Source organism: Neocloeon triangulifer, unplaced genomic scaffold, assembly GCF_031216515.1.
Source record: "Neocloeon triangulifer isolate White Clay Creek 2 clone unplaced genomic scaffold, ASM3121651v1 ptg000008l, whole genome shotgun sequence".
NCBI classification, from domain to species: Eukaryota; Metazoa; Arthropoda; class Insecta; order Ephemeroptera; family Baetidae; genus Neocloeon; species Neocloeon triangulifer.
Window position 1 is genome coordinate 3,499,387 of NW_026775550.1, and position 20,524 is coordinate 3,519,910.

General features: G+C 36.8%; 1 protein-coding gene across 1 annotated transcript; it reads left to right on the forward strand.

Moving 5' to 3' along the window:
• The first annotated feature begins 771 nt into the window (after positions 1-771).
• On the forward strand, positions 772-4,068 carry LOC132194603 (NFX1-type zinc finger-containing protein 1-like). The gene is made up of 3 exons (XM_059615985.1): positions 772-967; positions 2,223-2,371; positions 2,560-4,068. Exon 3 carries the CDS (start codon positions 2,560-2,562, stop codon positions 3,223-3,225), a length of 666 nt encoding a protein of 221 aa, XP_059471968.1. The 5' UTR covers positions 772-967; positions 2,223-2,371; the 3' UTR covers positions 3,226-4,068.
• Positions 4,069-20,524: the final 16,456 nt, after the last annotated feature.

Below are 20,524 nucleotides of genomic sequence, written 5' to 3' on the forward strand. Positions count from 1 at the left end.
TGTCCTCAACCCTGCGACATGCAGGCACCTTGCGGTCACAGCTGCACCAGCAAGTGCCACACGGACTCTGATCCCGACCACCTTCAATACAATTGTACCAAGCCATGCATAAAGATGAACAAGGACTGCCAATCAAATCATCCGTGCAATAAGAAATGCTGGGAGGAATGTGGTGTTTGCGAAATCCAGGTATTGCGATCTTGAGTGCATTTATTGTTAGTATCTTGCATTTAATTTAAAGGTTAATTAATTTAAATTAAACCTTATTTATGTTTCGTCATTTAATAGATAAAATTAATGTAAAAAATAATGATCTTTTATCAGGTGAAGGTAAAGAGGAGCTGTGGCCATCAATTTGACTTAAAATGTCACATCGACCCTGAGGGAATCGAGTGTCGCAACATGTGTGCCAAAATGCTCGTCTGTGGTCACCGTTGCTTAAAGAAGTGCACCACCGAATGCTCTCCTTGCACTCAGTTGGTGGAAAAGGTCATTTCGGAGTGTGGCCACTCTGCAAAGGTGCCTTGCGGCCGAGAAGCAACCAAGGAAGATTGTGCAGAGCAGTGCAAGAAGCTTCTTTCTTGTGGACACACTTGCAAAGCCAAGTGCTCCTGTGGATGCACGACAAAGTGCCGGGAGGTAGTGGAATTGCAAGTTGGAGAGTGTGGACACGAAATCAAATGGCTCTGTTTGGAAAAAACCAATGGCTAGCTGAAATTGGTATGTATTTTGATTGCAATAATTTAATTTTCTTATTGCACACAGGCTTGTCATGAGATACACACAGCTAGAAATGCGGACACTCATGCCAAGGAGATTTTGCCACCGGCCAAGCGGAAAGAAATAATTTCAGCAGGATGGAGCTCTGGTTAATTGCTCGCAATCTGATAGCTTCCACATCTTGGAGAGATGGATCCAGTCGCCCTCACCAGTCTGCTGGCAGTTCTGGAGGATGGAAACAAAAAATGTATGAATTAAAAAATAAATTAAGAGTATATGAATAGAGAAAAGATGAACACACATGGTGGCCCATAAGTAATCCGTGGTTTTTAAACGCCCGCCACGAACGAACGGCTGGACGAAATTTAATTTTCTCGGCAGATTCTGAAAGCCCAACTTCACAAGTTTTTGGCGGGCACAATGAGAACTTTCGCATATTTGAAAATCCAATAGATTTTACAGGAAAACTAAATAGTGCCAAGTTGCCTTTTATGGGAGCTCCCATGTAGTGGAAAATGAGTGTTCGAGGGTAGAAGTGTGAAACATGTTTTTAGGGGTAAACGACCTCCCTGAACACCGTGACGTGGCCAGATTCTCAAAATTTTGCTTCCTTCTAATTTTTTTCTTGACCAATTTATTATTTGCAAAAAGTGATCAAAAAAATGATCGCTTGAAGATAAAAATCTGCAAATTGCTGGAGGGGTGGATCTTGAACATAACAACAGCGTAATTTTTTCAAACTTGTTATTTTCTGGAAAATTGCCCATTTTCACAAGGGGTCCACATTTTGGTCCATTTCTCAACTTCTATGGGAGCTAGTAACAAAACTTGAAGTGATTCTAAAAGCCGATTAAATTTCCTATCTTTATTTTGTGGATATTAACTTTCCAACACTAGCTGATTTTCCGGCAAAGTGAAGTAAAAAATTGCCTTATTATTTTTCACAGGGATTTTAACCCGCAAAAGAAAGTCTGAATAGCCAAAATGTAGCTTGGTTCTTTGGCAAGACACCCCTAAAATTTCAAAACTTTTCCTTCAGCCGTTTTTCCGCAATCGCCGATTTTCCCGACCCCTTTTGAGAAAAACAAAACTATTCCGGAAAGGCATGTATGTGCGATACATCATTCGAGTAGACACATCAAGGAGGTGCTAGAAATAAATTTTTACCATAATCGGATCAATTTTCCAATTTTTAGGGCAGTTTTCGTGAATTAGAAAAAAAATGAAAATTACATATTTAAAAAAAAAAAATAGTACTTGATATTTTAAGAACACCTTCATCATTCGCAAATAGCACAAGCCACTTGAATCTGTTTTTATTATATAAAACTTCATTGTGGTGCTTCTCCTGCCCAAAAATGGATAGTTAAAATTAGCATTTCAATTTGACATATAAGTTTAATATAATAACATATATTGTTGCTAATTATACAAAATAAAAAAATATCAGGAATTTAGTTATATGTAATAATTTAGTATAACATAATTCATACTTTTTTTAGTTAGGTGGATCAATGTCAAGTAGCAGATCAGTTCCAAGAGGTGGTTCTCATGGCAATCATGTTGGGAGACTCTATTTTCAAAGGCAAGAAAACAGGGAAAAATCTTTGCTGAAACTCTCTAGCAACTGGTGGATCTACAGAGCTTTCAGGTAAATATCGATTTAAAACTGTAAATTATGCAACTTGCTTGGTGCTTGTGTTGTGTGGGCTCATGGTAATATTTATTACGTTGGATTTAATTATCTTAATTAACCAACACAGCTATATGTTATTCTTGCAATTTTTTATTTGTTTTTATTTATGAACACATGTTTTTTTTACATTTTTTCTATTTCAGATGGTAAAACAGCTTGCTGCGAGAAGCGACCAGTGGGATGAACTTGTGAAGGGCGAGTTAAATCTTTCCGACTTTCAACTTGTTCTTTGCGTTCTGCGGAAAGTCTGCGAGTCGGAATACGACAAGCACAAGGCCATGCTGGTCAATCAAACATGCCACCCTGACTTCATGAACTGCTTTCCAACAATGCTGCTGAACGGTTCGATGAAAGACCACGCAACCTTTACTCAAGTGGCAGAAAACATTGCGCTGTTCTTCACAACCTTGGTGGAGATGTTGCCAATCACAGCAGCAGGGCTGAAGAAAACCGTCGAATGCTGCTTTGTCAGTCTGAATGGCATCAGCAGTAGTCAAGACTGTGTCCAGGTTGCACCTGAGTTGCTGCAAAAATACAAGAGTTTGGTTGGCCACGTAGAAGCTCTGCAGGTGAATGCCCCGAAGAAGCCAACTTGGCATGACCGGCGGATGGAACAAGTGGAGAAAATGAAGTACGAGCAGCCGCCGAACGACTTCCGGGAAATCAGCATTTATCCCACCTTTGAAGATGTCGTCAACCCTCAGCGGCCCTTTCTGAGGCCGAACGTGATCAACGGTCCGTACTTTGATGTTGAACACTACCTGTCCAACTTGAGAGTGATCGAGTACAAGACATTCTTAATGTCATAGACAGAGTGCAATTAATTTAAAGTGGTTGAGTAAAAGCTGCATCAAGTGGTTCGTCAACGTCATCCGAGATCCTAACGGTGCTCTGTAGTGGACTGATTGAAGCAGTTTGAGCACCACAACGATAACCCTTGCCCCCACACGAAGGCCAATTGACCTTCTCTCATTCACCTACCACTTTTGTATATAGATCTGTAAGATATTTGCACTGCTGTAGCTCAAAGAATGGCTTTGCTTCATCCCTTCTCTTAATTTTTGATCAGGATGTTAGATGGAAATTTTTATTTTTGGAATCATGGGAGATTAGCATCTTTTTTGGAAAAAACAACAAAAGTATGAACGGCAGTGCAAGTCGTTCATTCGATGGCGGCCGAGGGCTGTGGTCCACCGTAATTCTGCACACTGTCAAGGGACATCTTGGGAAATAATCTTAAAATTTTATTTTCTTATGGATAAAATCATATTTTGGTATTTTTTTCATTTCATTATCAATGTAGAAAATATATATATCTAAAAGAAAAACTTTTAGGAAAAATGTAGCCAATTAAATGCACTATAATTTCTTTCATTACTGTGACGACTTCATAATTTATTTTTAAACTACTTACTTAATGCTGAATGTCTATTACCTTTAGATTTAAATTTTACTATATATTTTTTCTTTTCAAAATAGCCAATGGGAACTGGAACTTTAATTTTGATTCCAAAAATAATTTTCCATCAAAAAATGTTACTGCTGGATGTTAATTTTGAAATGATTGCTTGATTTCTAATAAGCGCACTTCTTGTCAATGTTGAAAGTTTATGGTACCATTAAAGCACATTAAAGAATAATTTACAATTTGAAAACGGCTTGATTTTCTTTTGGATAAGCTACCTTGAATTAATTCTAAAAAATCTTGATCGTTGAGAAAAAAATTATATTTTGACTTTTTGAGCCAGTTGCAGGTCGGTTGGGTCTTGGGTCCCTCAACCTGGCCACCACGGCTTGTGAATTCCAAACGATTCATGACGAAAATGTTACACTCTTTGAATTCAAAAATCGTGCAACACTATCCATAAGTTATTTATCTGATTTTTAATTGTGTGTATTATCTGTTTTATTAAAGGAGGATTCATATAAAGGTATTAGGCGTTTGCAAAACATAATGCTGTTTTATAATTTCAATCTAATTGCAGGGGTGGATTGAGTGGAACCATAGTAGAGTAAGTGCTCTGTAATAAAAATTTCAAAATATTATATTTGTTATAAAAAGCCCAAGACGTCAAGAAAATAAAAAGAGTAGTGAAAAACTAAAAACGACCAATAAATGCAAGACGAATTTACCGATTTGATAAATTAAACAAATTTAATATTAACAAGAAGAAAATATATTTAATTTTATACTTTGAATTTTGGGAATTTTGCAGGTTGCAAAATGTTTCAATAAATATGATCAATTATTGCAATTATTATTTCTGTTTTTTGGATCTTTCATATTTGATATGATGTAATTATGTAGATTAATCTACATAATTATTTTGAGTATAGCAATGAAATAATATCAGACAGCGACAGTATCACGGCATACTAATATAATATTTCATTTCGGCCTCTTGGAAGTCTTGGAATATTGGAATTATTTTGCTCAACACTGCTGAGTTTTCGCGCGAACAATTCAAATAATTCCTCGGTAAGCGCCAATCAAATGCGGTTGGGAAGCGATTTGCCCATTTGCCTCTTCTGATTGGATCTTGGATCACTGGCGCCACTGGCGGCCAAAGTCCAGTGTCCAGTCAGTCACAACAAACAAGGCAGCGAAGAACGTGTGTCGGGGTGATTCGCAAAAATTGTGACGTGACTAGTGGATGCAATTTTCGGACACTGCACTTTTGCAGACATAAAACTGTGAACTCTGTGAAGTACCCCCCGAAGTGCGTTTTCTAATCAGTTCGCGAAACTCTCTGTTCAGAGCCGTTCGACCGATCAAGAACGTTGGATGGCCTTCGATGTGGCCGCACCACCGAGACTCCAAGACATTTGAGCAGCCAGAACAAAATCCAGACACTTTGGTGAAGTTTGCGGAAGTTTGATCGCGGAAAGTCGAACTCATTCATAGCAGCTATATCTCAGAGGTATTACTTTCTTGTGATTTTACGTCTTCTCCATTTATTTTAGATTTATGTTAAAAATTCATCTAAATTTCAATTAAATCAACATGGCGGACCATAACGCCTTAAAATGAATTCAGCCAAAAAAGGAAAAAGGGCACCGCGAGACCACTATGTAGTCAATATAATTTAAATGAACTCGATTGCCGGTTTGTTTGGTCTGGTATTGTCATCATTTTGACTCAAAATGTGCACAACGCTTTTTTATTATAACAAGAAATCCGTGGTTAAAATGTTATTAGGCAGGGGTCGGTTATGTGACCGCTGTATCGCGTTTCAAAATCCTTTGAACGAGCCTGAGGTCTGAGAATATCATAATATATTCATAATAAATTTAATAAATCCCAGAATCGCAAGGAAATACTTTTCTAAAAACGAGACCATGCATGGTCGCGAACGACCTCAAGTACGACCTCCGACGGTCTCAAACCGACGACCTCATATTTTGACATAATGGCTACATATTTAAGGGTAACGGTTGCCCCTCGGTCTCGATTGGCCTTGAATGTGTCCATCAACCTCGGACGGTCTCGGGCGACTTCTCACCATATCACCCCATTTTCCCATAAGACCCAATGTAATTAAAGTTTTTGTAATTATAATTTAATTTAATGAGAGCATCACTGGAGCTAATATTATGAAACTGTTTTGAAATTTTAATTTTTTTTGTGCTATAAAAAGATTTTTAAACAATTTAAAAACGTTTGCAAATATTAAATTGTGTAATTTTTACTTTCAAGGTTTTATATAGTATTTTAAATTTTTTTTTAATTCATTGGTCTTAGTGTGGGTTCGCCGCAGCGGCCGCGTCTCTTTTGATGTCAGGCGTTTTAGCAGACCTCTGCTAGTCGTGATACCCTTTCTGCTCATTTTTCCGATTTCAGCATCCTCAGCACTAAGTAAAATAACAGTCTGCATGCAAAACCAAATAACGGATAACAAGAGTAGTTCTCAAATTAAAAATATTTGACCAATTATTTGCAAGTTTGTTCTAGAATTGAAAGTAAACAGATATTTTTGTAATACGGTAATACTCAAAGCTGAAATGATTCTTTTGCAGGTGTCTTTTGTATGGACGACCTACACCGTCACGATTGAGTGCCTCTGGAAAGTCTGAAAGCCAAATACGAGCTCACACTCCTCGGCTTTGAGTATAATTGCGGCAAAACGTAAGTTTTTTCTTATTATTTATTTGCCTTGATATGTACTCTAAGTAATTTTGGAATTGGAAATTTAAATTCTATGGCGCCGCAAATTATCATTTTATATTTAAATTTTTTTGTGAATCATGACAAATTAACGTGGATTACACTCACTGACAATGTACTCAAGCGTCGAAAACGATTAATTTTGGCCGAATTTCCAATTGTTCCAAAAACCGTTGAAGAAATAGATCATTAAAATAATTATTCTTTTTTTGTAAAATTTTATGAAGAAAACAGTCGAATATAGTTATGTGCGTATAATTATTTTCAAGTGCATTTATGCTTACATTTAGTCAATGGAACAGACCAATCAAAGTTATACGAGCAAGATCTTACCTCTCGAGATGCTCACCTGAGTTGGCTAACACTGCGGCCAGTATTTTTATTTTATTTTTACTCGTTGCTCACCATCTAAATCGGAATAGCATGGGAAAGGGGCAATGATATTATTTTATGAAATGTTGTCCATTAACCAAGTGATGTGGGCAAGAAGCCGTGGCCAGGCGGAATGCAATTTTGTTTGCTACAAGTTTCGATTTCCTTGTGATATTTGATTCATGATGAATGCAATCGGCCCAGAAATAAATTTTGCAAATTTTCTTATATCAAACTTCACCGAATCCAAAATTCGCAGGGTTTTAATGAAAATATTCCTCTCGGCGACAAACTTTATAAACCTTTCAATAGAAGCTATATAACGTTAAACTTTGACCTCATTGCAAGACTTTGAAACTCTATAATTTTGAAGTTCGTCCACATTTGTTAAATTTGATTTAAAAAATAATCACCAATTAATTTATTCACAATCAGTCAGATCATGTAAAATTGAAAGTGGCAAAGTGGCATTTTAATTCCACAATTCACAATTTTATTTTTAAATATATATCTTCTGTTTTTTTTATTATCGTGGATCGAGTCTCTGAAAATTTGATATGATTTATCACAAAAGTTACTGCCTTTTTAAGGCATGGCCCACTTCCCTCTCACAGTCAACCACCTTCTCAGTTGTCGGAATCGTTGCCTGCAGAGAGAAACAATATTGAAAGGGCAATTTCTGGCCCTTGTGCATTTTCTACTGCCACTGCAAGTTGGGCAGATTGAGAAAGAACCGCTCGTCCTTTAATGCTGAGGGGCCTATCGGACCCTTGATAGGACCTGCCGAGTTGTCGCTTCTTTTGGTTAAGCTGACAAAAGTGTGAAACCTTCAACCTCAGGCAATTGATTAATGACGGTGTCAAAGTAAATGAGCCGCCCTATTGCCCTCGCGCTGCGCGCGGGGCCTTCCCCACGTCCGTCATCGACCTCGCTGCGCCTCCAGCCAAATTCCCTCTATTTAATTTTATTCATGGAAAATGCCCAAAAGAGTGAAAGCCTTAATGAATTCCTCACGTGCGTTGCCGTGAAAAAGGGCGAATAATATTTCCTCTCGTAAGCCTTAAAAAGCAAAGAGTGTTTTACATTGCATTGTAACCATAATTTTTACAGAGGTCTCTCGAATAAAAACGTAAAAAAAAATATAATATATAATGAAACGCTACTTTTCTAATTATCTATTAATTAAATATAAAAAAGTCTTAACTTTAACTTTCCTTTTTTCTTTCTTAAGTAATCAAAGGTGAACAACTTTTTTCATTTATCAGTTAATATAACCTCTCGTGAGCCCTTAACGAAGAATTTTCTCTTTTACTTAATTTTAAATTCCCACGTTGGTGGCCCTGAAAGTTGCTGCTTTTATTTCTTACTTTAAAATGCTTAAAAATTTTGCAGCCGTAAACTGGTCCCAAACTTAAATTTTTTTTTCAACATTGCTCGCGATCAAACTTGATCAATTTTGGGTGGCCCTGAAAAGGGCCGGTTTTTGGCCCTGAAAAGGGCCGGTTTTTGGCCCTGAAAAGGGCCGTTTTTGTCCAAGAGTCTTGAAGTTGGAGCGACCGTCTTCCAGGAAGGCGACGAACCCAAGGGTCAGGCGGCCACATTAAATAAGAAAAGAATTAGCAATAAAGGCAAAAAGAAATATAAACGGTTAATAATATGTCAACATGCTATGGTATACAACTTAGTTTTCATCTCTAAAGCGCCGGCGGATTTCTTTGGCTCGTCCCTTGTAGCTTTCCTTCTTCTTCTTCTCCAGCCTCTTCCACTTCTTGATGAGCTTTGAGAAGGTCGCTTGAGGGGTGACCCCAGCTACCTTTGCCTTCTCAAAGCTCTCTTGCACAAACAAATTGAGGCCGCTCGTTCGGCACACAGCTTTCACGCCAGGAGGTGGGCCATTCTGAAGTGTCAAAGAAAATCAACCTCAAATTACCAAAGTATGGTATAATTCAGGCTACATTTTCAAATAATATGGAATAGGTTTTGAAGTTTATTTGTTCAAAAAAAGTAGTCGGGGAAAATTTTGAGTAAAATTTTAACGAATATTAAAAAACACTGAAAAATCGCTTTTCCACAATAGAAATAAATGTTCTAACAGCGATAGCATAGATTTTTTTTAGAACATAGAACCGGCGCCAGTGGCAGAGTGGTTAGTGTGCTTGCATTCTGAGCTCGGCTGGCGTGTGTTCGAGCCTTGAAATTTGTTTGCATTGCGATAGCAAAAAGTTGTGTGTGAGCCGGACACTCGCCAGTGGAATCCGGGAGATGCAGAGCAATCTGCGTCGACTCGCTGCCGGCTGGTTTCAACCTTTCCAGCCGGGCATATTGGTATGTGGCGAATGCACAGCGTTGCAATTGCGAGTCCTCAGTGGCGAGGCAAACACGCTCTGACTGTCTTGCAAATGGGTGCATCTCGATCGGGGGGCAACTCGCGATTCCCGGTGACACTCCATAAGCTCAAGACTCAAATGTTCTTAATAAAAAAAGCAAGCAGAAAAATTATCAAAGTATTCAACCAACATGTTAGGCGTGAAATTCATAACTGAATTGATTATCATTATAGGAACCTGCGTTCTTTCGTTGCCAAAGTAGTTATTTAAGTTCTCATTGCATTATTGCTAAACTGTAGTTGATGCAATAATAAGAATTTTCTCCGAAAAATTCATGATTTTTTTTTTATTGTTGGTCATGGGCCACCACTGTCCCGACTTTTTAAAAGAGTTTTTTAAGCTTGAATATATCATAAATAAAAAAAGATATTTGTCGATTGTTTTTGAGATATTACACTTGAAATTATTTGAACCGAAATAAGTCTTTAGATTTACTAATTAAGTAAATCTGGCGACCATCTTTAGGGCATTTTTGTACCCATCTAATCTAATCTAATCATTTTGACAATTTACTTTAAACGTTCGCTAAAATATTAATTTTTGATGCTAAATTTCCTGTCGCAACTTGATAAAACCGATTTTCGATAAAGCTTCAACTCACCCTTTTTATGTACTTCGCCGCCGAATTGTTGTAATTCTCTTTCTCTTGCGGTGTCAGCGCTCTCCAGGACCTGCTGATGATTCTGAAGTGCTCCTGAGGGCTCAAACCAAAAATCTTTCGCCGCATAATCTTGATGTACAAATTGTACCCGGTCATCCTTCTGAGTTTCGGAGCTTGCGACTTGATCGATCTGGTCATGGCTTCGATTTCAAATCAACAATGGGAATGTCGTGGCTTCTTGTTGCACTCTAGTGAACCCTTGTCTTTACCGTTTGCCAAATTTTGCATTGTTGCAGTAAAAAAACTTGTGCCAACAATACTGCTCACTAGAGTTCTTAAATAAACAATGAGAATTTTACACAGAGACAATTGTGACTTTCAAAATTATACCAAAATTGAAAACGATGAAAATAACGGTTAATTTATTAAAATACAACAATTTATGCTACATTTCCAAATTCACAATAAAAAAGAAGTAAATTTCCCCTTTTTCATGCACGGATATTTAAATTTATTTAAGAATTCTCTTGAAAATAAAATAAGTAGTTGATGTCTTCAAGACCGAGAGCGAGAACAAAAATTTGTGTCTTCCTTTTGGCAAATTTATCAAAACCCTGTTAAATTTGATAATTTTGTGAAAAATTAAAACATGCATGATTTGTTTCGCTAAAATCAGTGTGGAACACTCGATCATAGCAAAAATTAACACACGACAATTTAATAAATTCAAATTTCCCTTTCCAAAGAAAATGATGAGTCGCAGAATACAATTAACATGATAATCAAGGTCACGATTCGCGGCAGCCAACGGCTTAAATAAAAAGAAATGGAAATTGAACCATTCTAGCAGAATTAGACCCCAACAAACTTCATTCTGCCGTCAAGAAAACTCGTAATATCTTCACCGGTTCAAAAATGGCAGCTAATTTGTCCTTGAATCTTGTACTTTATTCTGTACTTTATTGCACGAAAGATATGAAAGTAGAAACAAAAAACCAAAATTCTTTAAAGAAATCGCTTGAATCGCAAAGTTCGTCGACAGCGTTCTTTCTGTTCTCTCATAAAACCGACATGTGCGAGTCGCATTTCGCTTTGGTCTCGTTGCGACGCAACCTGCGTGTCTCTGGCGTCCACACGGTTGCCTACTTTTTCATTTCAATCCGTTAAAATGCAGTTTTCCAAACTTTGACTGGGTGGACCGCCTTTCATCCGAAAGGAATTTGTCCGAAAATGCCTTTTCGGACTTCATCCGAAAATTTGGAAATAGTCCGAAAAAAATCGGAATTTATCCGAAAGGAAATAGGCCGAAAAAAATCGGAATTCATCGGAAAGGAAATAGGCCGAAAATGCCTTTTCGGACTTCATCCGAGTTATCCGTCACTGGGGAATTAAATAAATTTTTGATATTTTCATATGTTCTTTTATTAATGTGATTAGAAAAGTATAAATTCTGTTCCATCTGATAAATTTGTGGCATAAAAATAAAAATGGTAATATATAAGATTCTTTTTAAATTATGGCATTGAGCTTGATGTTGGCAAAGTTTTAGTTGGATAATTAAAAATTATAATTATTTTATAACAATGCCTTAAAAATGCCAATTACCTTAGGAATGACTTACTGAAAATTGAAAATTTCCACGTGTAACTTGTGTCCCAATATATGCTGAGAAAAATGTGTCACGTGACGTGCGCTTGTGTCGCTTTGTCCGGTAAGTTTTGTCTGCTGTAACTTGTTGCCGCATCACAAAACCACACAGTTTTTCCAAACTTTTTGCCAGGTATAAGAAGTGCCATTTCCGTTTATCTCAAACTTGTTTATGTTCAACTCCTAATACAGTTGATTGATAAAAAAAAAACGGTATATTATTTTCATAGCCGGTTTTCGGATTAATTCCGATTTTTTCGGACTATTTCCAAATTTTCGGATAAAGTCCAAAAAGGCACTTTCGAACTAATTCCTTTCGGACTAATTCCTTTCGGACTAAATCCGGCGACCCTTTGACTGGAAGCACAGCAATTTTCGGGCGAATAATTGATGGGAAATTTGCTGGCTGCTGTCGACAGAAAAATAACAATGAAATGAATACTCAACAAAAGAAATTGGCACATGAAGAGACGATCATTGAATTGAAAAAAAAACGGGCTTCGTCTTTGATTTGAGTTATTTTCCTCTGAATTATTTAGATGCAAAAATCTAATACGTCAGGTGCATTATAACGAACACCAGGTGACTCCAGTGCAGATCTTATATTCGCATTTTTTAATTAATTCCTCTCTTTGTAATTAACTTTAAGACTTGGAACAAAATTGATTGATTCCTAATTTCACTTGGAGGCTCAAATCTAAATTGATAGAAATCACCGGCCGATAACTCCGTTTGGAGTTGGCTGGACTTGTAACTTCTTTCAAATAAATATACTTCATTTAAAAAAAAAACTTGAAATGAAGAAACGTTTTATTTCATGAAAAACATTGGTTTGCTTGTGAGATTTTCCGAATTTTCCGCATCTTATTGTTGTTTATTCTACTCAAGTCATACATGAAAAAATAATTGATTTCAAAAAAAAAAAAAAAATGAGCAGAAAGGGTATCACAACTAGCAGAGGTCTGCTAAAACGCCCGACATCAAAAAGAGATAGGCCACCGCGTGAACCCACACTATCGTAAAAAAAAGAACAATCTGATATAAACACCTAATTATTAAATTATTAATGCAATCTTCATTCCATTTTTCTAGTTCTAAAAGTCCAATCACCCTTTTTAAATAATTACAAGAAGAGCGTGAGCGCGGCAGCCGCTGCATTTGATCAGGCGAACGAGAGAAAGAGACACACGGGCACACACGTGTGTGTGTCGCGGCCGTGTTCTTTGCTGGCCCACAAGCAACAGGCCCGCGCGGCGATTTCTGTGGCTAAATTTCCCCTGTTTTCAATTACAATAATCAACTTTAATTTCCACATTTGTTACTTTAAATTGATCTTCAAAATTCTACAATTGATCTTAATTTTCTCATCTTGATTTATTTCTTATTAAAATGCCACAATTCAAGCTTATTTTTTCCTAATTTAGCCAGACAATTATTTTCACGTGAAATTATTTACATTCATTAAACGTCTCCTTTAATTACAAGGTTCAAATTAAACATGCAAAAGACAAATAATTCTCTGCGGCCAAATATCCATTTGAAAAAACGAAAAATTATAAATTCCAACCAGTCGAGTTATTGTCTGTGATCGCAGAATTTTGGCTACTGCGGCTCAAGAGGGACCTTTTGTGTTTGGCTGCTCACTCATGCATAAAATTATCATTTTTCTTTAGAAATACTGGCTGCGCATTCAGAAATTTGTCAGCTCTATTTTTACTCATAATTGTTTACGCATCTCGCGGCTCTCGGCCACCACTGCTGCTCGCACCCTGATCTCCTCACAACAATAAGTCGCGGTCAGCTTTTTCATTTCTCTTGAACTTTCTGCCCGTTTCTTTTCTGAAATCAATTTTACTCCGAAGAGAAAAAAAATCTACATTTTTTTTTTGCCATACGATGCTGGGCAGAGCAGTCATAAAGCTTTCTCACAATAATAATAATAATTTTAGATTTTTACAAATTACAAAAATAAAACTTGCTGAATTCGATACCACAGGTACTATAAATTACCTAAATTGAAATAAACTTTACATTTTATTGACAAATTTAATTTGAATTAAATTCCGATGGGGATCAGAAAAAACCTGGTTATTTGACGAAAATGCACTGCTCTGCACAAGTGTGGTTTACTCATATTTCATATCAGTATTTTCTGGAAAAAAAGAATAATATTATTTTGCACACCATGCAATAAAAAAATAGCAAGTTAATTTTATTAAATGAAGAACAATTTCTAAAAACCGTTTTATTTTCGTTACGGCTAACCCACTGAACGCCGCGAATTAAATCTTAAATTTTCAAAAGTTGTCTGGCCCTTAAAATGATTGGCCTTGGGACAATGAAACGCTGGATCTGGGGTGTGTCTAGGGTTTTAAGGGTTGGCGAAAAAGATGAACTTTATTCTGAATTAATTAATAATTCGCGGTCGAATTACTCGACGGCCGCTGCGGCTGCAGCCGTATGATTCGGGAACTCTGAAATATAAGAAAGGTGGGCGAAACGGCCGGGCTAGTGCGGCGTTTGTTTCTAAGCGGGCAGGCGGCTTACGTGCCTCGTGCAGGCTTTTAAACGCGCCTAGCCTTCCAACTAATGAAACAATAATGATATTATTTTAAGAAATGTTGTCCATTAACCAAGTGATGCGGGCAAGAAGCGGAATGCAATTTTGTTTGCTGCAACTTTCAATTTTCTTGTGATATTTGATTCATGACGAATGCAATCTGCCCAGAAATAAATTTTGCATATTTTCTTATATAAAACTTCACCGATTTCCATTTTCCATTTTCAGATATTTTTGTAATACGGTAATACTCAAAGCTGAAATGATTCTTTTGCAGGTGTCTTTTGTATGGACGACCTACACCGTCACGATTGAGTGCCTCTGGAAAGTCTGAAAGCCAAATACGAGCTCACACTCCTCGGCTTTGAGTATAATTGCGGCAAAACGTAAGTTTTTTCTTATTATTTATTTGCCTTGATATGTACTCTAAGTAATTTTGGAATTGGAAATTTAAATTCTATGGCGCCGCAAATTATCATTTTATATTTAAATTTTTTTGTGAATCATGACAAATTAACGTGGATTACACTCACTGACAATGTACTCAAGCGTCGAAAACGATTAATTTTGGCCGAATTTCCAATTGTTCCAAAAACCGTTGAAGAAATAGATCATTAAAATAATTATTCTTTTTTTGTAAAATTTTATGAAGAAAACAGTCGAATATAGTTATGTGCGTATAATTATTTTCAAGTGCATTTATGCTTACATTTAGTCAATGGAACAGACCAATCAAAGTTATACGAGCAAGATCTTACCTCTCGAGATGCTCACCTGAGTTGGCTAACACTGCGGCCAGTATTTTTATTTTATTTTTACTCGTTGCTCACCATCTAAATCGGAATAGCATGGGAAAGGGGCAATGATATTATTTTATGAAATGTTGTCCATTAACCAAGTGATGTGGGCAAGAAGCCGTGGCCAGGCGGAATGCAATTTTGTTTGCTACAAGTTTCGATTTCCTTGTGATATTTGATTCATGATGAATGCAATCGGCCCAGAAATAAATTTTGCAAATTTTCTTATATCAAACTTCACCGAATCCAAAATTCGCAGGGTTTTAATGAAAATATTCCTCTCGGCGACAAACTTTATAAACCTTTCAATAGAAGCTATATAACGTTAAACTTTGACCTCATTGCAAGACTTTGAAACTCTATAATTTTGAAGTTCGTCCACATTTGTTAAATTTGATTTAAAAAATAATCACCAATTAATTTATTCACAATCAGTCAGATCATGTAAAATTGAAAGTGGCAAAGTGGCATTTTAATTCCACAATTCACAATTTTATTTTTAAATATATATCTTCTGTTTTTTTTATTATCGTGGATCGAGTCTCTGAAAATTTGATATGATTTATCACAAAAGTTACTGCCTTTTTAAGGCATGGCCCACTTCCCTCTCACAGTCAACCACCTTCTCAGTTGTCGGAATCGTTGCCTGCAGAGAGAAACAATATTGAAAGGGCAATTTCTGGCCCTTGTGCATTTTCTACTGCCACTGCAAGTTGGGCAGATTGAGAAAGAACCGCTCGTCCTTTAATGCTGAGGGGCCTATCGGACCCTTGATAGGACCTGCCGAGTTGTCGCTTCTTTTGGTTAAGCTGACAAAAGTGTGAAACCTTCAACCTCAGGCAATTGATTAATGACGGTGTCAAAGTAAATGAGCCGCCCTATTGCCCTCGCGCTGCGCGCGGGGCCTTCCCCACGTCCGTCATCGACCTCGCTGCGCCTCCAGCCAAATTCCCTCTATTAATTTTATTCATGGAAAATGCCCAAAAGAGTGAAAGCCTTAATGAATTCCTCACGTGCGTTGCCGTGAAAAAGGGCGAATAATATTTCCTCTCGTAAGCCTTAAAAAGCAAAGAGTGTTTTACATTGCATTGTAACCATAATTTTTACAGAGGTCTCTCGAATAAAAACGTAAAAAAAAATATAATATATAATGAAACGCTACTTTTCTAATTATCTATTAATTAAATATAAAAAAGTCTTAACTTTAACTTTCCTTTTTTCTTTCTTAAGTAATCAAAGGTGAACAACTTTTTTCATTTATCAGTTAATATAACCTCTCGTGAGCCCTTAACGAAGAATTTTCTCTTTTACTTAATTTTAAATTCCCACGTTGGTGGCCCTGAAAGTTGCTGCTTTTATTTCTTACTTTAAAATGCTTAAAAATTTTGCAGCCGTAAACTGGTCCCAAACTTAAATTTTTTTTTCAACATTGCTCGCGATCAAACTTGATCAATTTTGGGTGGCCCTGAAAAGGGCCGGTTTTTGGCCCTGAAAAGGGCCGTTTTTGTCCAAGAGTCTTGAAGTTGGAGCGACCGTCTTCCAGGAAGGCGACGAACCCAAGGGTCAGGCGGCCACATTAAATAAGAAAAGAATTAGCAATAAAGGCAAAAAGAAATATAAACGGTTAATAATATGTCAACATGCTATGGTATACAACTTAGTTTTCATCTCTAAAGCGCCGGCGGATTTCTTTGGCTCGTCCCTTGTAGCTTTCCTTCTTCTTCTTCTCCAGCCTCTTCCACTTCTTGATGAGCTTTGAGAAGGTCGCTTGAGGGGTGACCCCAGCTACCTTTGCCTTCTCAAAGCTCTCTTGCACAAACAAATTGAGGCCGCTCGTTCGGCACACAGCTTTCACGCCAGGAGGTGGGCCATTCTGAAGTGTCAAAGAAAATCAACCTCAAATTACCAAAGTATGGTATAATTCAGGCTACATTTTCAAATAATATGGAATAGGTTTTGAAGTTTATTTGTTCAAAAAAAGTAGTCGGGGAAAATTTTGAGTAAAATTTTAACGGATATTAAAAAACACTGAAAAATCGCTTTTCCACAATAGAAATAAATGTTCTAACAGCGACAGCATAGATTTTTTTTAGAACATAGAACCGGCGCCAGTGGCAGAGTGGTTAGTGTGCTTGCATTCTGAGCTCGGCTGGCGTGTGTTCGAGCCTTGAAATTTGTTTGCATTGCGATAGCAAAAAGTTGTGTGTGAGCCGGACACTCGCCAGTGGAATCCGGGAGATGCAGAGCAATCTGCGTCGACTCGCTGCCGGCTGGTTTCAACCTTTCCAGCCGGGCATATTGGTATGTGGCGAATGCACAGCGTTGCAATTGCGAGTCCTCGGTGGCGAGGCAAACACGCTCTGACTGTCTTGCAAATGGGTGCATCTCGATCGGGGGGCAACTCGCGATTCCCGGTGACACTCCATAAGCTCAAGACTCAAATGTTCTTAATAAAAAAAGCAAGCAGAAAAATTATCAAAGTATTCAACCAACATGTTAGGCGTGAAATTCATAACTGAATTGATTATCATTATAGGAACCTGCGTTCTTTCGTTGCCAAAGTAGTTATTTAAGTTCTCATTGCATTATTGCTAAACTGTAGTTGATGCAATAATAAGAATTTTCTCCGAAAAATTCATGATTTTTTTTTATTGTTGGTCATGGGCCACCACTGTCCCGACTTTTTAAAAGAGTTTTTTAAGCTTGAATATATCATAAATAAAAAAAGATATTTGTCGATTGTTTTTGAGATATTACACTTGAAATTATTTGAACCGAAATAAGTCTTTAGATTTACTAATTAAGTAAATCTGGCGACCATCTTTAGGGCATTTTTGTACCCATCTAATCTAATCTAATCATTTTGACAATTTACTTTAAACGTTCGCTAAAATATTAATTTTTGATGCTAAATTTCCTGTCGCAACTTGATAAAACCGATTTTCGATAAAGCTTCAACTCACCCTTTTTATGTACTTCGCCGCCGAATTGTTGTAATTCTCTTTCTCTTGCGGTGTCAGCGCTCTCCAGGACCTGCTGATGATTCTGAAGTGCTCCTGAGGGCTCAAACCAAAAATCTTTCGCCGCATAATCTTGATGTACAAATTGTACCCGGTCATCCTTCTGAGTTTCGGAGCTTGCGACTTGATCGATCTGGTCATGGCTTCGATTTCAAATCAACAATGGGAATGTCGTGGCTTCTTGTTGCACTCTAGTGAACCCTTGTCTTTACCGTTTGCCAAATTTTGCATTGTTGCAGTAAAAAAACTTGTGCCAACAATACTGCTCACTAGAGTTCTTAAATAAACAATGAGAATTTTACACAGAGACAATTGTGACTTTCAAAATTATACCAAAATTGAAAACGATGAAAATAACGGTTAATTTATTAAAATACAACAATTTATGCTACATTTCCAAATTCACAATAAAAAAGAAGTAAATTTCCCCTTTTTCATGCACGGATATTTAAATTTATTTAAGAATTCTCTTGAAAATAAAATAAGTAGTTGATGTCTTCAAGACCGAGAGCGAGAACAAAAATTTGTGTCTTCCTTTTGGCAAATTTATCAAAACCCTGTTAAATTTGATAATTTTGTGAAAAATTAAAACATGCATGATTTGTTTCGCTAAAATCAGTGTGGAACACTCGATCATAGCAAAAATTAACACACGACAATTTAATAAATTCAAATTTCCCTTTCCAAAGAAAATGATGAGTCGCAGAATACAATTAACATGATAATCAAGGTCACGATTCGCGGCAGCCAACGGCTTAAATAAAAAGAAATGGAAATTGAACCATTCTAGCAGAATTAGACCCCAACAAACTTCATTCTGCCGTCAAGAAAACTCGTAATATCTTCACCGGTTCAAAAATGGCAGCTAATTTGTCCTTGAATCTTGTACTTTATTCTGTACTTTATTGCACGAAAGATATGAAAGTAGAAACAAAAAACCAAAATTCTTTAAAGAAATCGCTTGAATCGCAAAGTTCGTCGACAGCGTTCTTTCTGTTCTCTCATAAAACCGACATGTGCGAGTCGCATTTCGCTTTGGTCTCGTTGCGACGCAACCTGCGTGTCTCTGGCGTCCACACGGTTGCCTACTTTTTCATTTCAATCCGTTAAAATGCAGTTTTCCAAACTTTGACTGGGTGGACCGCCTTTCATCCGAAAGGAATTTGTCCGAAAATGCCTTTTCGGACTTCATCCGAAAATTTGGAAATAGTCCGAAAAAAATCGGAATTTATCCGAAAGGAAATAGGCCGAAAAAAATCGGAATTCATCGGAAAGGAAATAGGCCGAAAATGCCTTTTCGGACTTCATCCGAGTTATCCGTCACTGGGGAATTAAATAAATTTTTGATATTTTCATATGTTCTTTTATTAATGTGATTAGAAAAGTATAAATTCTGTTCCATCTGATAAATTTGTGGCATAAAAATAAAAATGGTAATATATAAGATTCTTTTTAAATTATGGCATTGAGCTTGATGTTGGCAAAGTTTTAGTTGGATAATTAAAAATTATAATTATTTTATAACAATGCCTTAAAAATGCCAATTACCTTAGGAATGACTTACTGAAAATTGAAAATTTCCACGTGTAACTTGTGTCCCAATATATGCTGAGAAAAATGTGTCACGTGACGTGCGCTTGTGTCGCTTTGTCCGGTAAGTTTTGTCTGCTGTAACTTGTTGCCGCATCACAAAACCACACAGTTTTTCCAAACTTTTTGCCAGGTATAAGAAGTGCCATTTCCGTTTATCTCAAACTTGTTTATGTTCAACTCCTAATACAGTTGATTGATAAAAAAAAAACGGTATATTATTTTCATAGCCGGTTTTCGGATTAATTCCGATTTTTTCGGACTATTTCCAAATTTTCGGATAAAGTCCAAAAAGGCACTTTCGAACTAATTCCTTTCGGACTAATTCCTTTCGGACTAAATCCGGCGACCCTTTGACTGGAAGCACAGCAATTTTCGGGCGAATAATTGATGGGAAATTTGCTGGCTGCTGTCGACAGAAAAATAACAATGAAATGAATACTCAACAAAAGAAATTGGCACATGAAGAGACGATCATTGAATTGAAAAAAAAACGGGCTTCGTCTTTGATTTGAGTTATTTTCCTCTGAATTATTTAGATGCAAAAATCTAATACGTCAGGTGCATTATAACGAACACCAGGTGACTCCAGTGCAGATCTTATATTCGCATTTTTTAATTAATTCCTCTCTTTGTAATTAACTTTAAGACTTGGAACAAAATTGATTGATTCCTAATTTCACTTGGAGGCTCAAATCTAAATTGATAGAAATCACCGGCCGATAACTCCGTTTGGAGTTGGCTGGACTTGTAACTTCTTTCAAATAAATATACTTCATTTAAAAAAAAAACTTGAAATGAAGAAACGTTTTATTTCATGAAAAACATTGGTTTGCTTGTGAGATTTTCCGAATTTTCCGCATCTTATTGTTGTTTATTCTACTCAAGTCATACATGAAAAAATAATTGATTTCAAAAAAAAAAAAAAAATGAGCAGAAAGGGTATCACAACTAGCAGAGGTCTGCTAA

Excerpts from the sequence above, each read along its gene's own strand:
- LOC132194603 (XM_059615985.1), top strand. The coding sequence starts at position 2,560 with ATGGTAAAACAGCTTGCTGCGAGAAGCGACCAGTGGGATGAACTTGTG.